This window comes from Chiloscyllium punctatum, chromosome 1 (genome assembly GCF_047496795.1).
Source record: "Chiloscyllium punctatum isolate Juve2018m chromosome 1, sChiPun1.3, whole genome shotgun sequence".
Lineage (NCBI taxonomy): Eukaryota > Metazoa > Chordata > Chondrichthyes > Orectolobiformes > Hemiscylliidae > Chiloscyllium > Chiloscyllium punctatum.
The window spans coordinates 33,987,953-34,009,106 of record NC_092739.1 but is presented as its reverse complement, the minus strand read 5'-3'; the positions used below and the strand labels follow the sequence as shown (position 1 = coordinate 34,009,106).

At 39.9% G+C, this 21,154-nt stretch overlaps 1 protein-coding gene across 1 annotated transcript; it reads left to right on the top strand.

Moving 5' to 3' along the window:
* Positions 1–3,404: 3,404 nt before the first annotated feature.
* fabp2 (fatty acid binding protein 2, intestinal) lies at positions 3,405–6,132 on the top strand. The gene is made up of 4 exons (XM_072589529.1): positions 3,405–3,543; positions 4,280–4,452; positions 4,682–4,789; positions 5,794–6,132. The coding sequence occupies exons 1-4, from the start codon at positions 3,477–3,479 to the stop codon at positions 5,842–5,844; spliced, it is 399 nt and encodes a 132-aa protein (XP_072445630.1). The 5' UTR covers positions 3,405–3,476; the 3' UTR covers positions 5,845–6,132.
* Positions 6,133–21,154: the final 15,022 nt, after the last annotated feature.

The window sequence follows — 21,154 nt, the reverse complement described above, 5'->3', positions numbered from 1 at the left end:
AAGGTAAACCACTGGGTGAGTTCAAAAATAGGGCAGTTTCAAAGCCACCGAACTGTGCATTCAACCTTTGCCACTTCTGGATTATCCATCCCTATATTTTTGCTTCTTTCAGTCTTTACTTACTCTCTATTCATTTGCACTCTCCCTGCCAGTGGTCAAATGAAAATGTTTGTATTCAATGTTAAAATTACATCAAATGAACAGAATGTACAAAACAGAATCAGTCTATTCATCCCAACTTGTCTCTGATGGTGCTTGTAATAAATGAGTGTTCTTACATTCCAGCTATATCAGCCCAGCCTTTCATTAGATCTCTCTATTCCCTTTAGTCTCAATAACTCCACCTGTTTCCCTTTTGCAAGCATCTGAGCTAATTGCCCCATGCATCACGTACAGTGATGGTGAACCCCACAAGTTTGAAAAGATGCGCTTTTCCAGCAACACCTTTTCAGCTCTGATCTCCTGCATCTGCAGTCCTCATTTTCTCCTAAAAGATGTGTGATAGCCTTACACATATAAACCTGTATATCAGCTTCATTTGCATAATTTTAAATATACACACTGCATAAGCTAATTTTGGCATCTGACTAAATGTTAGTGATCAAGGTGGTCACAGAACTCCAACATTTAACCAGAGAAAACTAGCAAGGAAGAAATAGAAGATGAACAGCAAGTTAATTATCTGGGCCTTGTGTACTAACTTATAACACTGTTAACTTAGATAGTGTCTTTAACAATAACCTATATTGTGTAATCAATACAGTGAAACCCGATGTGTTTAATTGTTAGATGGAGGGGAAATGAAAAAGGAAACAGACACCAATGAAGCAGAGCAAGAAAGGGTCAAGGTAGAGACAGACAGTATGGTCAAACTTGTTAATCTTTGAGGAAAAGTTTGGAAGTATTGGCAAAATAGGATAGGTGTTTAGGAATAGAAAATGAAAGTTTGAGGCTTTGATGGCTGATGCTATTATTAATCAATGCTGGTGCAAAAGGAGGAGGAATAATGCACAGTCTAAACTTGTCTGAAAACAAGTTTCAGAGTTAGGGTAAAGAGAAGCTTAGCAGAGATTGGCAAAATAAATGAGTTTAATGAACTGGAGAACCGTGAGTCAAAACTTGATATGGAAAAAGATCTGCTTGGCAGGTGCTAGATAAGATGCCCTTTATATAGACATCATTGGGAAAGCAGAGGCTGGAAGTAATATGTCACTATAACAATAATTAATTTCCAACATAGTTGAAAGACTGACCACCCATCGATCCTGCTCATGAAAATAATTGATATTAATAAACAATTTGTAGAAGTTAATTCATCTGCACAAATATTACTTTGTTCTGAAAGCTTTGCAATTATATCCACTTTGACAAGATGTCTACAATAATTTACTGTATATCTTCAGTTCCCTTCTTTCAGCGATTAGCTCCATAATGTAGCAGGGAAGAATAACTCCAAAGCATAGAGGCATTCTTCTAAGTTTAAAGGCTCTGAACAAAAACGATCACAAGTTCCAAAATACATTTCCATTTTAATCTTACAAGACTGTTTAAGAATCAGCAAAGATTAATTTTTCAACTGGTAATATTGATCACCCACACACATTTTCCCTCAAATAAAAATAAAATACTGCAGATGCTGGAAAACTGAAATTAAAAACAATGTGCTGGAGAAACTCAGCAGGTGGGACATTCTTCACAATGTACCATTACATACCTTTTCTTCGAACATGTAGGCCAAGGAGTGGTAATTTATGCATTTGCTCATCATACTAAATCCATCCACCTAACTCTTGCGAGACTTAAGTTTCAACTCAGCTCCCAAGGCATGGACCTGCGTTATATAACCGACTTGCTGGTATAAGAACAGATCCGGGAAATGGAAGATTTCTGAATAATCCAATTAAAATATTCCACTTTTTGCACAAATTATGTTTCATTATTAATTATCAATGACTTGGATAAAATATGTAATAACCAATAAGTACATAAAGCACAACTAAACCAAATGCATGCACCAGGATGGATAAAGTACATGGAATTTGTGCCATGTACAATCCTGATGTATTAGTGACAATGTAGATTTAACCTGCCCAGCACACCGTGTTTCTGAATTAATGTCTTAAAAGCATTATTTACATTTAATACTTTAACATGTCAAATATTTAAGTTTTGAAATCATTCTTTGTGATAATAGCAGGGTAATATCTTCATGAGTTATTTAAACAGAAGTATTGAAATATTTATAACTGTTGAGACAGTGAAAAGAAAAAGTTTAATTTGGAAGGCTGTGAATGACAGAATCAAAACTTTAGAAACTGTACTAACAATAATAACTAATTAAGCCACACAATTGCTCCACATTTTGCCAATATATAGAATGGTCCAATTTAACTTATATATTTGCATGTCACTTCACTTTCATAATAGTTAGGCATTTATTCCTATAAACTTAAATTGCAAAACACAGTAATAAGACAACAATCTTTGTATCTCACATTGATAGTAGATAGAGATAAGCAGCTCATAATATCTGATTTTAAAAAGTGCAGTGCATAATCTACTCCCGCTACTCCCTCACTGATTGCAAGTGTATATCTTTTTAAATATAGTGATAATCCACTATTGAAATATGGCCACTGTACAAGTACAGTTGTGACCAATGACATTACCTGCCTGTAATAAGACAGGCAGCAGGAAGCACATTCACTGTGTTCCATTTGCAGCAACATCACCATCAGCACGGGGGTCTGCCTCAAGGTATCCAGGAAGGTGAGGTGGAGACTGGTGCTCTGGCCAAAGCAGGAGAAAGGTGAGGAGTGAAAATGGGGTCAGAGAAAGGCCTGCATTAGGAGCAGGAATGAGGATGGTTTCAGGGTGTGGAGGTCTGTACTGGGAGTGGGCATGAGTCAATTGGGACCCCCTGTATTGAGAGTGTGGCATGTGGTGATCTGCACTGGGAGCTAGCCTCCATTTTTTCTGGAATTGAGGCAAAAATTGGGAGGCCAAAGGGGGAGTAGGAGAGAGAATGAAACCACTCAGAGAAAATTAAGTAAATACATTTTATTTTCCAGTACAGGGAGCTATCTTATACATCATGGCAACCCACCAGTTGAGAATGATATCAGATTTCTTTAAGTTCTTTAAGCTACTTAGTTCATAAGATACACTGCCTTTTTTTTTACAAAGAAACATGCCAATAATTCTGAAGAATGGCAAACTGGAATATTGTGGGGTTTTTTTGGTTAGAACTATCTGTCAAATTTATCAAGTCCCACCCCTTAAACTTTTAAAGTGCTTACATAATATTCCATTATAATGTCCTTGGTAGAAGTCACGTGAAGTAATTGAACTTTACCCAGCCACATCACAATCATACTGATAAAACCCTAGCTGTGACTAACCTGTAAGCTTTAAAAGCTGAAACTGGAGGAGAGATTCTACACTGGCAGTTTAGGGGAGCAAGCTCTCATTAAAATATGGCATTCAATGGTACCTGGAAGACTGAAAGAAATGACAACTATGACAAGTTTATGGAACAGATGGGTGAGTATGATAATAGACATTCAACTAATTCATAACTGTAAATTTGTACAAACAAAAATATTCATGCAAACAATTTTCAAAACAACTTTCACTTCAGAAAATATCACTGGAATAGAAAAACACTGTCTCGTCAGTAAGAGTACATAAAAGTGTCTATAGAATTTTGGCAAAAAGAGGTTCCTGTATTTTATTCTGCTTTTAGAAATTATGCACTATTAAAGAACTAATAAACTCGTAAATTAACTATTTTCTCATGCTAGTAAAATACTTTTGCAACAAGAGGGAAAATCTAGGCTAGCCATTGCAAATACAGAACAATCTTAAATTTTGAGGAGCTTAATAGTGCCAAACACAAATTATTGGCAATATCGCCTAGTCATTAGTAGTACACAAAGACAATTTGTGAGAAAACAATTTACACCCAAATTGATTACTTTCTGCTGTAACTGATTAAACTTGAATAATGAACACTGAATGCATGATGTAACATTTTATTACAATTACTGTAAAAACTTTCTTCTGCAAGTTGGCACTAAAAGTTTTTTTTAATTCCAAATCAGTTTGTTTTTCTTTATGATTCACAAGGCATGCTATACCCCTTTCCCTAATTTGAATTATTTGTAATGTACATCTTCATGATTGCAAAGCAGAAAGAAAATTCTACAGCTTGTATTTAAAAATAGCTTGGGATTCTATTTCAATTTAATAATGTAACAATCCTCATTTTAACCCCCAGGAATAAATGTTATGAAAAGAAAGCTTGCCAGCCATGATAACCTGAAACTTACAATTCACCAAGATGGGGATAAGTTTACTGTCAAAGAGTCCAGTACCTTCCGAACAAAAGAAATTGAGTTCACTTTGGGAGTAGCATTCGACTATGTACTGGCAGATGGAACAGAAGTGAATGTAAGAATCAGAAAGAGTGTTTATTGCTCTTGTACAGTTTAATTAAATAATCTGTGCAATCAATAAATGTTTTTGGGAAGAGTTGAGAGAGTAACTAAAGTTATTTGTGTTTGTTCCTTGTTTAACTACATTGCTTATGTTCTGTGCATTCCTACAACAATTTTATTAGCTTTATCCCTTCAAAATTGTGTTCATTTTGGGACTAACAGAACGTAATTCTTTTCTCCAGGGTTCATGGGTTTGTGAGGGAAACAAGCTTGTCGGAAAGTTCATCAGAAAAGACAACAACAAGGAGCTACTGACAACAAGGGAAATTGTTGGAGATGAGCTTGTACAGGTAAATTCACTGTTGGGTGTCAGTTACTCATAAATAATATCATAAAGTACAGTTTGTTTAAAAATGCTAGTAAGAGGAATTGTAATTAATTTTAGGTTTTTTTAGTATTTCCTGACTTCTTTGAATTTTTGCAAATATCTTTTTAAGGTCTACGTAAAGAACTTGTATGTGCACAGTGCACCTTTAGAACACCCCAACGCACTTCATTACAATGGTGTATTAACTGTTTTGTTCAAAAAACTCGAGTCAATTTCAGACAAATGTATCACAAAGAGCAAACAAATATTGGGCATATAACGGTCATTTTTACTGAAGCTGGTTGAGGACTAAACATTAGGCAACACATCTTGAGCATCAATACTTCTTGGGGATCTTACGCCCTCTTTGCCATTTCCAGTTTATATGATAGAGCTCCAACAGTGCAACATTCCCCTCATTACTCCATTAAAGTGCCACCTAGGTTATGTGCCTAAGGCCAGAGAGCCAATTGAGCACCATTATGCCAAGCTAAACCTTTAACTCAAGTGCTAATCAGAAAACTGGCTTGGAAGATGTACGAAATCAACCAACTTAAGGTAAGGCTTAAGAAATACTGTCACAATACTAATGTAACCTGAGGATGGAGAGGATGGACTGAGAATTTTTACCTGTTAAGTTTCTCTACACCTGCCTCTTGTGATTTTCCTCCTCAGTACCATTTGGATATTTTGATAATGGAGTGTGATTCTCATCCATGAGATGTAGTTTAGGGTTAACAGAGACATTGCTCAACAGCACACGTGACAGCATGATCGATTCTCTTTCCTCAGGGACTTTCAAATAGTGAATATTGAAGCATATTTAAAACGAAACACTCTGTAATTTGAAATAGAACAGTTTAACAAAAACATCTTATCCCAGTATTAATGTCATCACAGAGCAGTTCAACACACCTGTCTTTACTGTTGTGATATATTACCTCAGATTTAATACCAGTGTAATAACATTTATAAAATCTCTTACAGGCTTATTCATATGAAGGAGTTGATGCCAAGAGATTTTTCAAAAAGGAATAAATACCTGTTATTGTGACAGCATCATAACAATGAATTGTTAAATGTGCTAGTGTCACAACCTTGGACTGATGGATATCTGCCCAAAGTAATTTTACTAACTGTCTGGCCCATAACTCTGACAAAACAAAAACAGAAGTTGTCATCTCACATCTCTCTAAAGTTTGACAGATGTCGATGAATACACCCTTATTAATTCAGCTAATTAGGACGTGCAGCATTAAATTGTACAGGTTGAAGTGAAACTTGTTATTTTTCAACAAGAAATAAAAGTTTTATATATTGCTAAAATGTCATGATTGTTTATTATCATTGTACAAAGTGTTCGATGTAACATAATTACAAATGCTTCCCACAATATACATAAAGTCTATAGGGAAAACATTTCCCTATTCTGCTCACAATAACGATTTAAATAGTTTCTTTCATTTCATAGAATCAGAGACAGCCTACAGCATGAAAGCAGGCCATTCTGCTCATCGACCTTCTGAAGAGCATCCCACCCAGAACCACTCCCTTACCCTATAACTGTAACCCTACAGGCAGTTTAGTCGATCCACCTGACCTGCATGTCATTGGACTGTGGGAGGAAACCAGAGCACCTGAGGAAACCCACACAGACATGGGGAGAATGTACAAACCCCACAGAGACAGTCATCCGAGGGTGGAATCGAATTTGTTTTGCTTTTTCCTGCTGATATTAATTCATGTGTCGATTATCACTACGTTTTATCTTCATTTCATGACAAAAAAAGTTGCTTTTCATTTGAAATTAACTATTACTGACAACATTGCACAGCATGAGCCAAGAAATTCTATATACTTTGGTTTCTGCTGGAACCATGTCTGATGTCTTGGTTCGCTACCACCAATCCTTCTTGCTGGTATCAGCCTAGAAAACTAATACCACATGGGAAAGGATGGTCACGTGATGTCTCAGAGAGAAGACAAGCTCAATGTTGATAAACAGTAAATTGGTTTGTTACATAATGCTTAATGCCTAGTTGCATATATGATTGTCTTTTGTACAGCATCAGGCTCAAATTAAGAGCTATTTTAAGTTCCACTACTAAAACATTCTCATACAGCATTAGTGACCAGCACAGAATTCTAACAACTCTGGCTGGCTCTTCACAAGAAGAGACCTTCATATCCTGATGGACAGAGGCTATCTAATGATGTCAGTTAAGCCTTTCAAATCTAACTGCCTTACACAACAAAAACAAATTGATTCAGCCGCACTATTTCTGAACGTCACTTGTACAACAAATGTTTCAAGTTCAGAAACAAAAACAGAAGTTGCTGGAAAAGGTCAGCAGGTCTGGCAGCATTTGTGAAGAGAAATCAAAGTTAATGTTTCAGGTCCGGTGACCCTTCCTCGGAACTGAAGTTCTGAGGAAGGGTCACCGGACCCGAAACATTAACTTTGATTTCTCTTCACAGATGTTGCCAGACCTGCTGAGCTTTTCCAGCCACCTCTGGTTTTGTTTCTGATTTACAGCATTTGCAGTTCTTTCAGTTTTTAAATGTTTCAAGTTTTTGGCCAAAATGTTGATGCCCACGATATTGAATAATGACAATGCCCACACTTCAGCAGATGATAGGTCATTTGCAAATGAATGGTTGAGGTCTACACTGCAAAACCAAAATCACAGACCGACTTGAAGCAATTTAGACAAATAGGAACTCCATTCAGGAATCCTAAAGCTGGGGATGACTGCTATAAAGATGATAAGTACTTTATTATAAGTCAGCCCACTATTTACAATGCAATAGTTAACCTAATTTCTAATCATCACGGCTGCTGACCCTCAATAAGGCAACCGCAGCCACCCATCTGACCCAGACTCAAGATTCCTAGCCTCCTCAGTTGGTGCCAGATTCCAGATCCAAACCCTTGTTACAAACTTAGTCTGCACCTTGATAATTGAGTAAAGGCACTACAAAGACATGACACAAGAGCTGGCCAGAGATGATTGGAAGGGGAGCCTAGCAGGGGAGATGGTTCAGCCAGAATGGTAGGGGTTTCTTTGAGGTAATTTAAGAGGCACAGCAGAAATCCATCCTAAGGAAGAAGAAACATACTAAGTGAGGACGAGGTAACAATGATTGACAAGAGAAGTCAGGGATAGCATCAAAGCAAAAGAAAAAGCATACATTGTGTTGAAGATTAGTAGGAAGCCAAAGGATTGGGAAGCATTTAAAAAGCAACAGAGCATAAATAAAAAAAGCATTAAGGCAGGGGAAAAGATGAAATATTAGAGTAAGCTAGCTAGTAATATAAGAAGATTATAAGAAACTTCTTAAATATGTAAAAGGTAAAAGAGAGGCAAGATGGACGTTGGATTCGTGAAAGATGAGGCTGAAGAAACAGTACTAGGGAACAAAGAAATGGGGGAGGAACTGAATAGGTATTTTGCATCAGTCTTCACATTGGAAGACACCAGTAGCATCCAGAACGTCAAGAGAGTCAGGAGTTGAGGTGAGTGTCATGGCCATCACTCAAGAGAAGGTGCTGGCCAAGCTGACACCTATCAAGATGGATAATCACCCAGAGCAGGTAGACTACACCCAGAGTTCTAAAGGAGATAGCGGAGAAGTTTGCAGAGGCATTGATGGTGATCTTTCAGCAATCATTTGTGCCAGTGACTGTTGCAGAGGAATGAAAAATAGTTAATGTAATGCCTCTGCTGAAGAAGGTAGAGAAGTAGAAGACAGGAAACTATTGTTCAATTAACTTGACCTCAGTTATTCTTAAGATCGTAGAGTCCATTATTAAGGTTGAGATTGCAGAATACTCAAAATAGTACACTAGTGGTACAATTGGAGTAGTGTGAGCACAGCTTTATCAAGGGGAGGTCATGCCTAACGATTCTGATAGAGCTCTTTGAAGAGGCAAAAATACAAGTTAGACAAAGGAGAGCCAGTGGATATGATCTATTTGGATTTCCTGATGGCTGTTGATGAGGTGCTGTGAAGGAGGCTGTTAAATAAAATAGAGTGCATGGTGTTAGGAGGAAGGTATCAGTAAGGTCAGAGGATTGGCTAAATGGCAGAAGGCAAACAGACGGGTTAACAAAGTCTCTTTCAGGATGGAAGCTGATCATTAACAGAATTCCACAGGGGTCCGTGTTGAGACCCCTCAATAATGTATTCACATTATACATTAATGATCTGGATGAAGGAATTGAGGACATTGCTGGTAGGTTTGCAGAAAAAAGATAGGTGGAGGGGTAGGTAATGTTGAGGAAGCAGGGAGGCTGCAGAAAGACTTGGACAGGCTGAGAGAAGAAATGGCAGGTGGAATACAAAGTGGGAAAATGTGAGGTAATGCAATTTGGTAGCACCAATAGAAGCATAGACTATTTTCTGTACAGAGAAAGACTTTGGAAATCTGAAGCACAAGGGAACATAGGAGTCCTGGATCAGGATTCTCTTTATGTTAATGTGCAGGTCAGTTGGCAGTTAAGAAGGCAAATGTAATGTTAAGCATTCATCTCGAGAGGGCTGGAATACAAGGGCAGATGTGTACTGCTGGGGCTGTATAAGGCTCTGGTCAGGCTGCATTTGGAATATTGTGAGCATTTTTGTATCCCTTATCTAAGGAAGGAGGTGCTGCCATTAGAGGGTGTCCAGAGGAGGTTACAAAAATGATCCCGGGGATGAAGGGCTTGTCTTATGAGAAATGATTGAGGATTCAGTTTTTCTACTTGATGGAGATCTCATTGAAACTTACAGAATACTGAGATGCCTGGAAAAGAGTAGATATAGAGAAAATGTTTCACCAGCAGGAGACACTAGTTTGTGGGGGCACAGCCTCAGAATGAAGGACCTACTCTTTAGAACTGAGATGAGGAGGAATTTCTTGAGTCAGAGGAACTCATTGGCATAGAACGGTGTGGAGGCCACGTCATTGAGCTTAGTTAAGACAGAGATAGATTAGTTCTTGATTGGTAAGGGGAGAAGGTAGGTGAGTGGAGTTGAGAAGAATATCAACCATGATCAAATGGTGGAGTAGACTCAATGTGCCAAAACACCTAATTCTGCACTTATATTTAATGACTGCCTGCATGGTTGGAAGTGACTAAGGACTTGAGCAGCCATGACCATGACCCAGATTTTGATGTGTAGGAAACAATTTAATAACAATTAGGAAAAATGAATAACATTTGCTGATTGCCATGCATGTTATGGTTAATTTTCTGTCTTCTTTAACTCCAACTTGCCAAACGTACTCCATCAAATTCTTGATTATTAGAGAGTCAAAAGGTATAGAGGGTAAACAGAAAATAGAGTTGAGGCCACAAACGTACCAACGATGATCTTACCAAGTGAGTTGGCTCACGAAATTGAAAAGCTCACTCCTAATTTGCATGCTTATGCATTACTGCTCATCCAGTCAGCACTTTCTATGCATCTTATTTATTCATCATTTGGAGGTGCTGGTTTTGGACTGGGGTGTATGAAGTTAAAGATCACACAACAACAGGTTATAGTCCAGCAGGGTTATTTGGAAGCACTAGCTTTCATAGCGTCGCTACTTCATCAGGTGGTTGGGCTGACCACAAAAACCTGATGAAGGAGCAGCACTCCGAAAGCTAGTGCTTCCAAATAAACCTGTTGGACTATAATCTGGTGTTGTGTGATTTTAACAATGTATTTATTCATCAATTGCCTTCTCCCATCTCAATATTTTTATAATGTGATACATCTCCATGTCAGCCTCATTGGGTGCGCTGTTTCCATCCATTGGGTGAATACGTGACTTACAATCACTCACAACTCTGCTTTTACTCGCTGTCGGAACAGGGAGTGTAAATTATAAGTGAAAGCTTTTCCAGCAATTCCTGGTTTTGTTAATAATTTAAAGTAGTTGTAATTCATCAAAGTGAAGAACATCACACTTTTCCATTTATACTCCATCGCTCACGCAATCAACCTTGCCTATAACCATCTACATCTTCCTAATATGCACTTCACAACACACTTTCCTCTATATCTTTGTGTTATCTAGAAGTTTAGCCACAGAGCCTTTGCTCCTCACACTGAAGCAATTGACATAATATGTAAAAAGCTCAGACCTTTGCACAAATCCACATGGGACACCACTTGTCCAATATTGGCAATCACAAACAGACCATGTATAGAAGATAAGGTATAGAAGATTCAGATGCTACAGAGTGGGATACAGAAGATGTGGGGTGTTGCATTGTTGATAAAGGAAACCATTGCTGCGGTAATGAAGGAACATATCCCAGAAGAGTTTTCAAATGAAGCCACCTTAGAAATAAAAAAGCAGCAGTTAGCTTTCTGGGATTATACTATCGGCCTCCCAACAGACAGGAGGAGATAGGGGAGCAGATATGTAGGCAAATCATGGAAAGGTGTGAGAAAAACAAAGTTAAAGTTGTAAGGGATTTCAAATTTACTAACTTTAACTATGATCGCCTTAGTGACAGTCCCATCAGACTATCTGAGAGTGATCGCCCGGTACATAGATAGTCCTACCAGAGATGGGGCAGTGCCCAACTTAATCCTAGGGAATGAAGCCAGTTAAATGATTGAAATTTCAGTGGTGCGCATTTCAGGAATAGTGATCATAACTCTGTAAGATTCAAAGTCATTATGGAAAGGGATAAGGATATTGCAGAAGTGTCTGAATAGGTGAAAGCTTAATTTCAATATCATCAGACAGGATTTGGCAAATATAGACTGAGAGCAGATACTTGCACATAAATCTACATTTGGAAAGTGTGAGTCTTATAAAAGTACTATTGTGAGAATTCAGGGCCAGCATGTTTTTCTCAGAGTGATGGGCAGGGGTAGCAACTCCAGAGAACCCTGGATGTCAAGGGATATTCAGAGTTTGGTGAAGAAAAAGAAGGAAGCACACGTCAGATACAGTACATTAAAAACAGGGGAGGTTTTTCAAGAATATAGAGAATGTGGAGAGTTGCTTAAAAAATGAATTAGGAGGGCAAAGAGACACCACAAAATAGCTTTGGCAGATAGGATCAAGGAAAATACACAAGGCATTTTATAGGCGCATTAAGAATAAAATGATTAGCAGGGAAAGAGTGAGGCCTATTAGAGACCAATAGGGAAACCTATGCTTGCGGCCAGAGGAGGGGGTTGAGGTCTTAAATGAATACTTCTCGTGTGTATTTACAGAGGAGGGAGATATTGTAGCTGAAGATTTCAGATGGGATATTAATGCTCCAGGAAATGTTAAGGTTAATAAGGAGGAGGTATCAGACATTCTAATGGGCATACAGGTTCAACAACACTGAGGGCCTAATGGGATGCATCTTGGGCTGCTGTGGGAGGCAAGCAAGGATATTGCTGGGGTCCTGGTGGAGATATTAATACTTTACTGGTGAAGTGACAGATGCCTGGAGGATTACTAATGTACTTCCTTTGTTCAAGAACGGCAGCAAGATTAGGTGAGATAGTTACAGGTCAGTTAGTCTGATGTCAGTGGCGGGGAAATTATTGGAAAAAAATCTGAGGGACAGGATTAATCAATACTGGAAAGGCATGGATTGATCACAGATAGCATGGATTTGTTAAAGGGAGACCCTGTATGACTAAGTTTATTGAGTGAGCCCAGGGGATCTGAGGCAAGTTGAGAAACTGGATTCAAATCTGGGCTTGCAAGGAGGAGGCAAAGTGTGATGGTGTTGGGATGTTTCAGTGATTGGAGGCCTGTGACCAGTGGTGTATCACAAAGCTCGCTGTTGGGACCCTTGCTGTTTGTTTTGTATTTCGATGACTTGAATGTAAATGTAAAATGTATAATTAGTAAGTTTACAGATGACACAAAAATTGGCGCTGTTGTTGATAATGATGAGGATGGTTTCAGGCTGGTGTGATATTGATCAGCTGGGAAATTGGGCAGAGAAACAGCAGATGGAAGTGTGAAGTGGTGGATTTTGGGAGGGCTAATAAGATAAGGACGGTACAGGGATCTTGGAGTACAAACCCAAAGGTCCCTGAAGGTGTCAGCAAAGGTAGACAGGGTGATGAAGAAAGTATACAGGATGTTTGTCTTTATTAATCAGGCATAGAATTATAGGAACAAGGAAGTCTTGTAACAAATTTATGAAATATTGGTTAGGCCACAGATGGAACACTGTGTGTAGTTTTTCGACACACCAATGGAAGAACCTGATTGCATTGGAGATGGTGCAGAGGAGGTTCAGCAGGATGTGGAAAGTCAGGAGGCATGGGATAGAGGGAAATTTGGCCAGTTGGATAGAAAACTGGCTAACCGGTCGAAGTCAGAGAGTGGTGGTAGAAGGTAAATATTCAGCCTGGAGCCCAGTTACAAGTGGAGTTCCGCAGGGATCAGTTCTGGGTCCTCTGCTGTTTGTAATTTTTATTAATGACTTGGAAGAGGGAATCGAAGGATGAGTCAGTAAATTTGCAGATGATACGAAGAATGGTGGAGTTGTGGATAGTGAGGAGGGCTGTTGTCGGCTGCAAAGAGTCTTAGATATGATGCAGAGCTGGGCTGAGGAGTGGCAGATGGAGTTCAACCCTATCAAGTGTGAGGTTGTCCATTTTGGAAGGACAAATTAGAATGCGGAATACAGGGTTAACGGTAGGGTTCTTAGTAAGGTGGAGGAGCAGAGGGATCTTGGGGTCTATGTTCATAGATCTTTGAAAGTTGCCACTCAGGTGGATAGAGCTTGTAAGAAGGCCTATGGTGTATTAGCGTTCATTAGCAGAGGGATTGAATTCAAGAGTTGTGAGGTGATGTTGCAGCTGTACAGGACCTTCGTTAGGCCACATTTGGAGTACTGTGTGCAGTTCTGGTTGCCCCACTTTAGGAAAGATGTGGAAGCTTTGGAGAGGGTGCAGAGAAGATTTACCAGGATGTTGCCTGGAATGGAGAATAAGTCATACGCGGATAGGGTGAGAGTGCTGGGCCTTTTCTCATCGGAACGGCGAAGGATGAGGGGTGACTTGATAGCGGTTTATAAGATGATCAGAGGAATAGATAGAGTAGACAGTCAGAAACTTTTTGCCCAGGTACAACAGAGTGTTACAAGGGGACATAAATTTAAGGTGAAGGGTGGAAGGTATAGGGGGGATGTCAGGGGTAGGTTCTTTATCCATGGAATGCGCTGCCTGTGGGAGTGGCAGAATCAGAATCATTGGCGACCTTTAAGCGGCAATTGGATAGGTACATGGATGGGTGCTTAAGCTCGGACAAATGTTCGGCACAACATCATGGGCCGAAGGGCCTGTTCTGTGCTGTATTGTTCTAAGTTCTATGTTCTATCTATGTTGCCTGGGATGAAAAATCTCAGATCGGAAAGGAGACTGGAAAGGCTGTGTTTGTTTTCCTTGGAGCAGAGGAGGCTGAGGATGGGATCTGATTGAGGTATACAAAATTATGAGAGGCATAGACAGAATAGATTGTGAGAATCTTTTCCCCATGGCAGACATGTCTAAGACCAGAGGGCATAACTTTAAGGTAAGTGGTTTAGCGGAGATCCAATTTTTCACCTAGAAAATGGTAGAAATAAGGATTGTGCTGTCTGAGAAGGTGGTGGAGGCAAGTACACTGGCGATGTTTAAGAAGCATCTGGATGATCAATTAAAATGCCAGGGGCATTGTAGGCTGTCGGCCAAGTGCAGGTAAATGGGATTAGTGCATTTTGTTGGTTGGCATAGACATGGTGGGCCAAAGGGTCTGCTTCTTTGCTGTAAGACTCTGTTTACTGCCAGCATGCAAATCTTCTATCGATGTTAGCATGTTATCCCCTACACTACAAACATTTATTTTGCAGATTAAACTACTAAAGGAGCTTCTTGTTAAAACAAAGAACAGTACATCAACTCTTTATCTATAGCTTGTATTCCTTCTTCAAAGAACTCCCAATAAATTGGCTAAACATTGTTTCCCTTTCATAAAACCATGCTGACTCTTTCTGATTATTTCACATTTTTGTAAATATCCAACCACAACCTCCTCAAAGATCAATTCCAATACCATCCTCACAACTGACATCATGATGACTGGGCCTACGGTTTCCTGTTTTCTGTACGTGGGTGGCAATGTGGCTCAGTGGCTAGCACTGCTGCCTCACAGCGCCAGGGATTCATGTCCGATTTCAGCCTCAGGTGACTGTCTGTGTGGGTTTTGCACATTCTGCCCGTATCTGGGGCGGGTTCCCTCCAGGTGCTCCAGTTTCCTCCCACAGTCCAAAGATGCGCATGTTACGTGAATTGGCCATGCTAAATTGCCCATAGTGTTCAGGGATGTGAAGGTTAGATGCATTAGTCAGGGGAAATGTGAAGTAACAGGGTAGGGAAATGGATCTAGTGGGATACTTTTCGGAGGGTCGGTGTGGACTTGTCGAGCCTAATGGCTGGTTTCCAGACCATAGGGATTCTATCCTCTTTTGAATAATGAGGTTAGATATCCTATTGATGGAACCTTTCCAGAATTATGGAAACTTTAGAAAATAAACACAAACTCACATCTATTACCTTATTAGCCACCTCTTTTAAGACATTAGGATGGAGCCCTTCAAGACTTGGTGACTGGGCAGCCTGCGTCTCCATGAATTTGCTAAATACTGTTTTCTTAATGATTGTAATTTCACCAAGTTCCTCTCTCAATTCCACCTCTTGATTGACAGCTATTGCTGGAATGTTTTTGTCTCCCTTATATAAAGACAGAAGCAAACTGTGCTCATTTCATCACTATTTCCTTATTATCTACTATTAACTCCCTATTTTCATTTTCCAGTGCATCGACACTCACTATATTATATGTATTCTTTTTCTTTTAAACACCTATCAAAGTCATTATCAGTTTCCACATTCCTGGCTTGCTTCCTCTCATATTCAAATTTATTTCTCCTGACTAATCTTTCGGTTACTTTATGTTATTCTTTTTACACTGTTACATCATCTGACCTATTATTCATCTTTGTATATTTATATGCTCATTCCTTATGTTTGACACTTCCCCTTAACTTCTTTAGTTAATTGTAGATGTTGGCTCCTCCCCTTAGAATGTTTCTTTATAGTAGGAACATACTTCTTCTGAATATTCTGAAATACCCCCTTAAATGTTGGCCACTGCTTTTCTGTTGGATTATCCTGTAGTCTAGAATCACATTAGACTTCAATCAATTCAGCTTTCATGGTCATACTGTTGCCCTTATTTATATTTAAAATACTAGCCTTAGACTCAATCTTCTCCCTTGTAAACTAGATACAAGATTCAAAGGGTTGTCTTTAATCTCAGGTCATGAATTAACGCTATCACATTACACAATGCCAATCTACATGTAAATTGAAATCACCCTTGATTATTGTAATCCCTTTTTCATAAGTGCTATATTGTGGTTACTGTTAGGGGGCTGTGGATCTTTTCCATTTGTGACTCTATCCTCCACCAACTCCCCCCCCACCGCTGTTCCTCATCTCCATCCAAACCAATTTTGCAGAGGATAGGGTCCTGAATATGAATATAAGTAACTTCTGAAAGCATTAAGTACGAACCCAACTTATATTGTTTTTCTTAGAGTCAGAGAGTTGTACAGTATGCAAATAGGCCCTTTGGTCCAACTCAACCGTGACAACCTGATATCCTACATTAATCTAGTCCCATTTGCCAGCATTTGGTTCATATCCCTCCAAAGCTTTCCTGTTCATATACCATTCGGATGTCTTTTAAATGTTGTAATTGTACCAGCCTCTACCATTTCCTCTGGCAGCTCATTCCATACATGCATCACCCTCTGATGAGAACCCCCACCCCCCCAGGTCCCTTTTCAATCTTTCCCCCCTCACCTTAAACCTATGCCCTCTAGTTTCTGACTCTTATGCTATATACAATTTATTGATTAGTGCCACTTTACTGACATAACCATTATTCGTCCCAATGGACAATTCACTTCTCTCATGACAAACATTAATGCAGGAGAAGGAAGAATAGGTGCATATTTAGTTGATTGCAAAAGACGCTGCAGTGGGTGATAAGAATCACCAAGAGGTTTTTGTTAGATTTCCTGTGATTGAGACAAAACTGGTTAAACTTCATGCTATTCAGCCATCTTGGAAAGCAATGTATACAGAGGAACCTCAACAATCCGAACAACACAGGCGGGGAGTATTTTGTTCAGATAATTGAATGTTCAGATAATCGAATGCCAGATAACACAGTTTAGCCAAGTACTGGGACCTTGTGAATTGTCTGGATAATCTAAAATTCGGATAATCGAATGTTGGATAATCAAGGTTCCTCTGTACATCTGTTCTATGAATAGTTTCTTAGTTTCATCCCATTCCTCCTCCTCCTCTTCGTTTGAAGATGAACATTCAGTGCCTTTTTTGTCCTTGCAGCTGTAATCTTCCGTGCTCCTCTCTGTGGTGCAACATAGCAGGCTTACCCTGGTGAATAAGTCGAAAATCACTCAACATCGGGTTATAGTCCAACAAGTGTATTTGGAAGCACTAGCTTTCAAACCGCTATTCCTTCATCAGGCACTTCATAAGCTACTGCATCCAAATAAACCTGTTGGACTCTAACCTGGTGTTGAGTAATTTTTGACTTTGTCCACCCCAGTCCAACACCAGCATCTCCAAATCAGCATTTGATAGTTTTATTTTATTACAGCTCTGGTGGTCATCTAGTTCACATTGCACTGCCCCTGTAGCTGACTGATCACACTTTTCCCAAGGGTGACTGTTAAGTTTCATACCTACTTTCAACCAGTTCTTTAATCTGCTTTCTGAAACAAACAGCTCTGAAATGTTAAACTGCTCAATATGAATGAAACATGGCAAGTCTCAGGATTCTGTCTCACACCTTCATAAACCTTTCTGTATGAATGCACAGCAACTGTGCGTTGTTGGATGCTTATGGTTTATTTTTTAAAACGTCCCTCCTGGTTAGTGTGGTGGTACTCAGAATGCTATGTTTGTATAATTGAAACTATGCTGTACCTGTAGGAATCTATTCAGAGACATGTCTGACTGGCTATTAATTCTAACTATTGTAATCACAGGGACAGTCTACAATCTCCCAATCCTTGCAAATGATCTATCCATCATCTGCCTCTTGAATGTTTTGTAGTAGACATTGAGACTCTCAATATATCTTTTTAAGTGTCTGAGGAGGGGTGAAAGGATTGAGGGTAGTGGTGACTTTCATTTCTGTGGGTGGTATATGCGCCCCCACCCCGATTTTTCCACTTGGAAGCTGCAGTCTCAACCATCACCTGACATCATTTCAGCTGGTGAAACCGCTGCTCTCTGGAGAGCTCTAGAAATGTCAGTTTAAACTGAGTGTCTATTCATCCTGTGAAGTGAATTGTTATTGTGTGTTCTGGTTGTGTCTGGGCTCCCCGCTGTTTCTAATAATCACACTAAGCTTGGAGAGACGAAAGCTCTTTTTTTTAACAAAGATGCCTGGTCACCAGACCTTGTTCCGCAAGAGCTGACTTCAGTTCTTGTACGCTGTCTGTTGGAAGACTGACACATACTAATTGGTTAAGAAACTGCTCCCAATCCTTTACAGACAACATAACCATATCTAACATAACTCCTGTTAACCTTTCTCCCCAACAGAGCCTCATGGCTTCTGCACACATTCTTAAACAAATCACATGTCTCTCTCTCTCTAAAGTTTCCAAAACGCAAGAGCTCTTCGAGAGGGAACTTTAAAAGCAGCTGTAATCTCTGAGGTTTTTATCTAAGTGGGGCAATCGTGAATTGAAACACCCACCTGTACCGGGATTCAATCTCTCTCTGTTCCATTCTCCTAAACCCTGGGGAAATGGTGCTGAATTTCATGGTAAAGTCTTCTCGATGGTTCAGTGCAGGAACATATGAGTTCAGCTCCTGTCTTCAGCAAGCAGGTTACACACATTACTCCTAAAGTTGGAAGTGGAAGCATTGGATTTTGGTTCCAGTTTCAACCTAAAATTAATTTATTTTAAAACTGCACCCATGGGGTTTAAAATGCTCCCTCCCATGTCTGCATATGTAATTTAAAGTTTTAAGTTTTCAAAAAAGTACTTTTTTTTCATGTAAATCTGATTATGACACCTGCACCCTTCAAATGTGCTTTACCTCATGTGTCACTGGACTCGAAAATGCACACTGTTTTTCTCGTCACAGATGCTACCCTAGACCTGCTGAGCTTCTCCAACAATTTCTGTTTTTACCTGTGGGCTTTGCTTTGTCCCACGTTGTCGGACTGATGCTGACACCTAGTGATGAAAGTAGGAGGAAATATTGAATATACTTATGCAAAATTCTCACAGAAAAAACAAGAAGTATTTACGTCAACATTTTTGAAAATGGGAATGAAAAAGATTGTGAGAGGCCATGTGTTTCAACAAGCTATTGGGAGAAGTTGAATAGACTGGGACCTTTTTCCCAGGTTGGAGATTGAGGGTTGACCTTATAGAGGTTTTTAAAAGCATGAGAGGCATGGATAGGATAAATAGACAAGACCTTTTTCCTATAGTGCATGATTCTAAAACTAGAAGACATAGGTTTAAGGTGGGAGAGGAAGGATTTAAAATGGATCTGAGGGGTAACTTTTTCATGCAGAGGATGGTGCCTGTATGGAACAAGCTGTCAGTGAAATTGATGAAGGTGAGTACGATTACAACATTTAAAAGGCACCTGGATGGGTATATGAATGGAAAGGGTTTAGAGGGATATGAGCCAAATGCTGGCAAATGGGTTGGGATGTCTGGTCAGTATAGATGAGTTGACCAAAGGATCTGTCTCCATGCTGTATGCCTCTAAGTTTACCTAATGAGTGCTAAGCAATCCGACCTTCAATACCTTGCACACACCAATAAACATGTAAAATTTGCAAGAGACAAGAATTACATTTTTAAAATAATGCTGCATGGTCTCTGCACACTCACATGGGACTCTTCCCCCACCCATGTACATCAGCATTCTCAGATGAACCAGCCACTTTTGTCTCACTCCTCTCTTTCTCTCATTCAAGGAGAATCACTGGGCTGAAGAATCTAGGATGGCTGGTGGGGTGTCAGATATCCATCTCTGCATCCGTACAATGAGAGGCTCTTGGCATTGGCTGGAGAGGACCAGGACTGCTCCTGCAGTGATGCTAAACATCCATGTAGTGCTAACCAAGTACAAAGCAATATTCCTTGCAGGGCAACTCTCCCATTAACCCCACCATCATGTAATTTACACCTGTTACACTTGTATTTCTTGGTCATGACACTTTCTCTCTTTTATATCTTGCAGGTGTGACTGCCCTGTTCACTGTTCCTGATGCCCTCCAGCGTCTCAGAGTATGGATGCCTCACTGGAAACACCAGCCCAGACACTGATGCTTTGGTGGTTTTTTTTTAGCTCCATTAGAGTCAGAGACACCTGCTGGTGAATAAAATCACACAGATGTACAGTGTGGAAACAGATCCTTCAATCCAAGTCGTCTATGCTGACCAGATACCCTAACCTAATCTAATCCCATTTGGTAGCACTTGGACCATATCTCTCTAAATCCTATCAGTTCATGTATCCATCCAGATGCCTTTTAAATGTTGTAAGTGTACCTGCCTCCATCACTTCCTTTGGCAGCTCATTCCATACACTCACCACCCTTTGCCTGAAAAAGTTGCCCTTTAGATCCCTTTTAAATCTTTCCCCTCTCAATACTTTATGTCCACATCTCTGCAGTTGAGTGAGAAAGAAAAGCCTCAAATCATTGGCACTTAGAGGTCTGCTGGAGACCAGGCACCTGCTCAGCCCCAGGCTGGGGAAGATCACGTGGTGTTTGCAATGTCCCTTCCACTTTTTATACATTAAGTTCCTCCATTCACAACTGTAAACCTCTCTTCATTCCAGAACTCTACTTCCACGTCCCACCATTTAGTTCTTCAGTGCCCAAACCCCCCCTCACCACCAGTCCCCTGATAACCCATCCTCACTCATATTCAGAGGATAGAGCCCCCTGAATGACTGCAGCTTAACGCCTTCAGCAATTTAGTCAGACAAACCAGAATGATGATGACCAGTCTTCTGACTGAGATCTGTACAACTTCCCAATGATGTTCCTGCAAATCCCCAGACTGACTGCACTAGACCCACAGGGCTGACAGTGACTGTTAGCTAAGACTAACATGATTTACTGTCAGGAACCCCTTGACATCTTTAAGGATTAGTCTCTCACAACTTTCAGATATGGCTTTTTGTGTGAAAAACATGTGGTGGTAATTGCTGCATACGCTGCTGGCCCATGCTGCGGCTGTGAAACATGATGCAGCAATGTGACTGTTGGCTGCTAACATATTGC

Coding starts and splice junctions, on each gene's coding strand:
- fabp2 (XM_072589529.1), top strand. CDS start 3,477: ATGGCATTCAATGGTACCTGGAAGACTGAAAGAAATGACAACTATGAC. Junction 4,453..4,681: donor CAGATGGAACAGAAGTGAAT/GTAAGAATCAGA, acceptor TCTTTTCTCCAG/GGTTCATGGGTTTGTGAGGG. Junction 4,790..5,793: donor TTGGAGATGAGCTTGTACAG/GTAAATTCACTG, acceptor AATCTCTTACAG/GCTTATTCATATGAAGGAGT.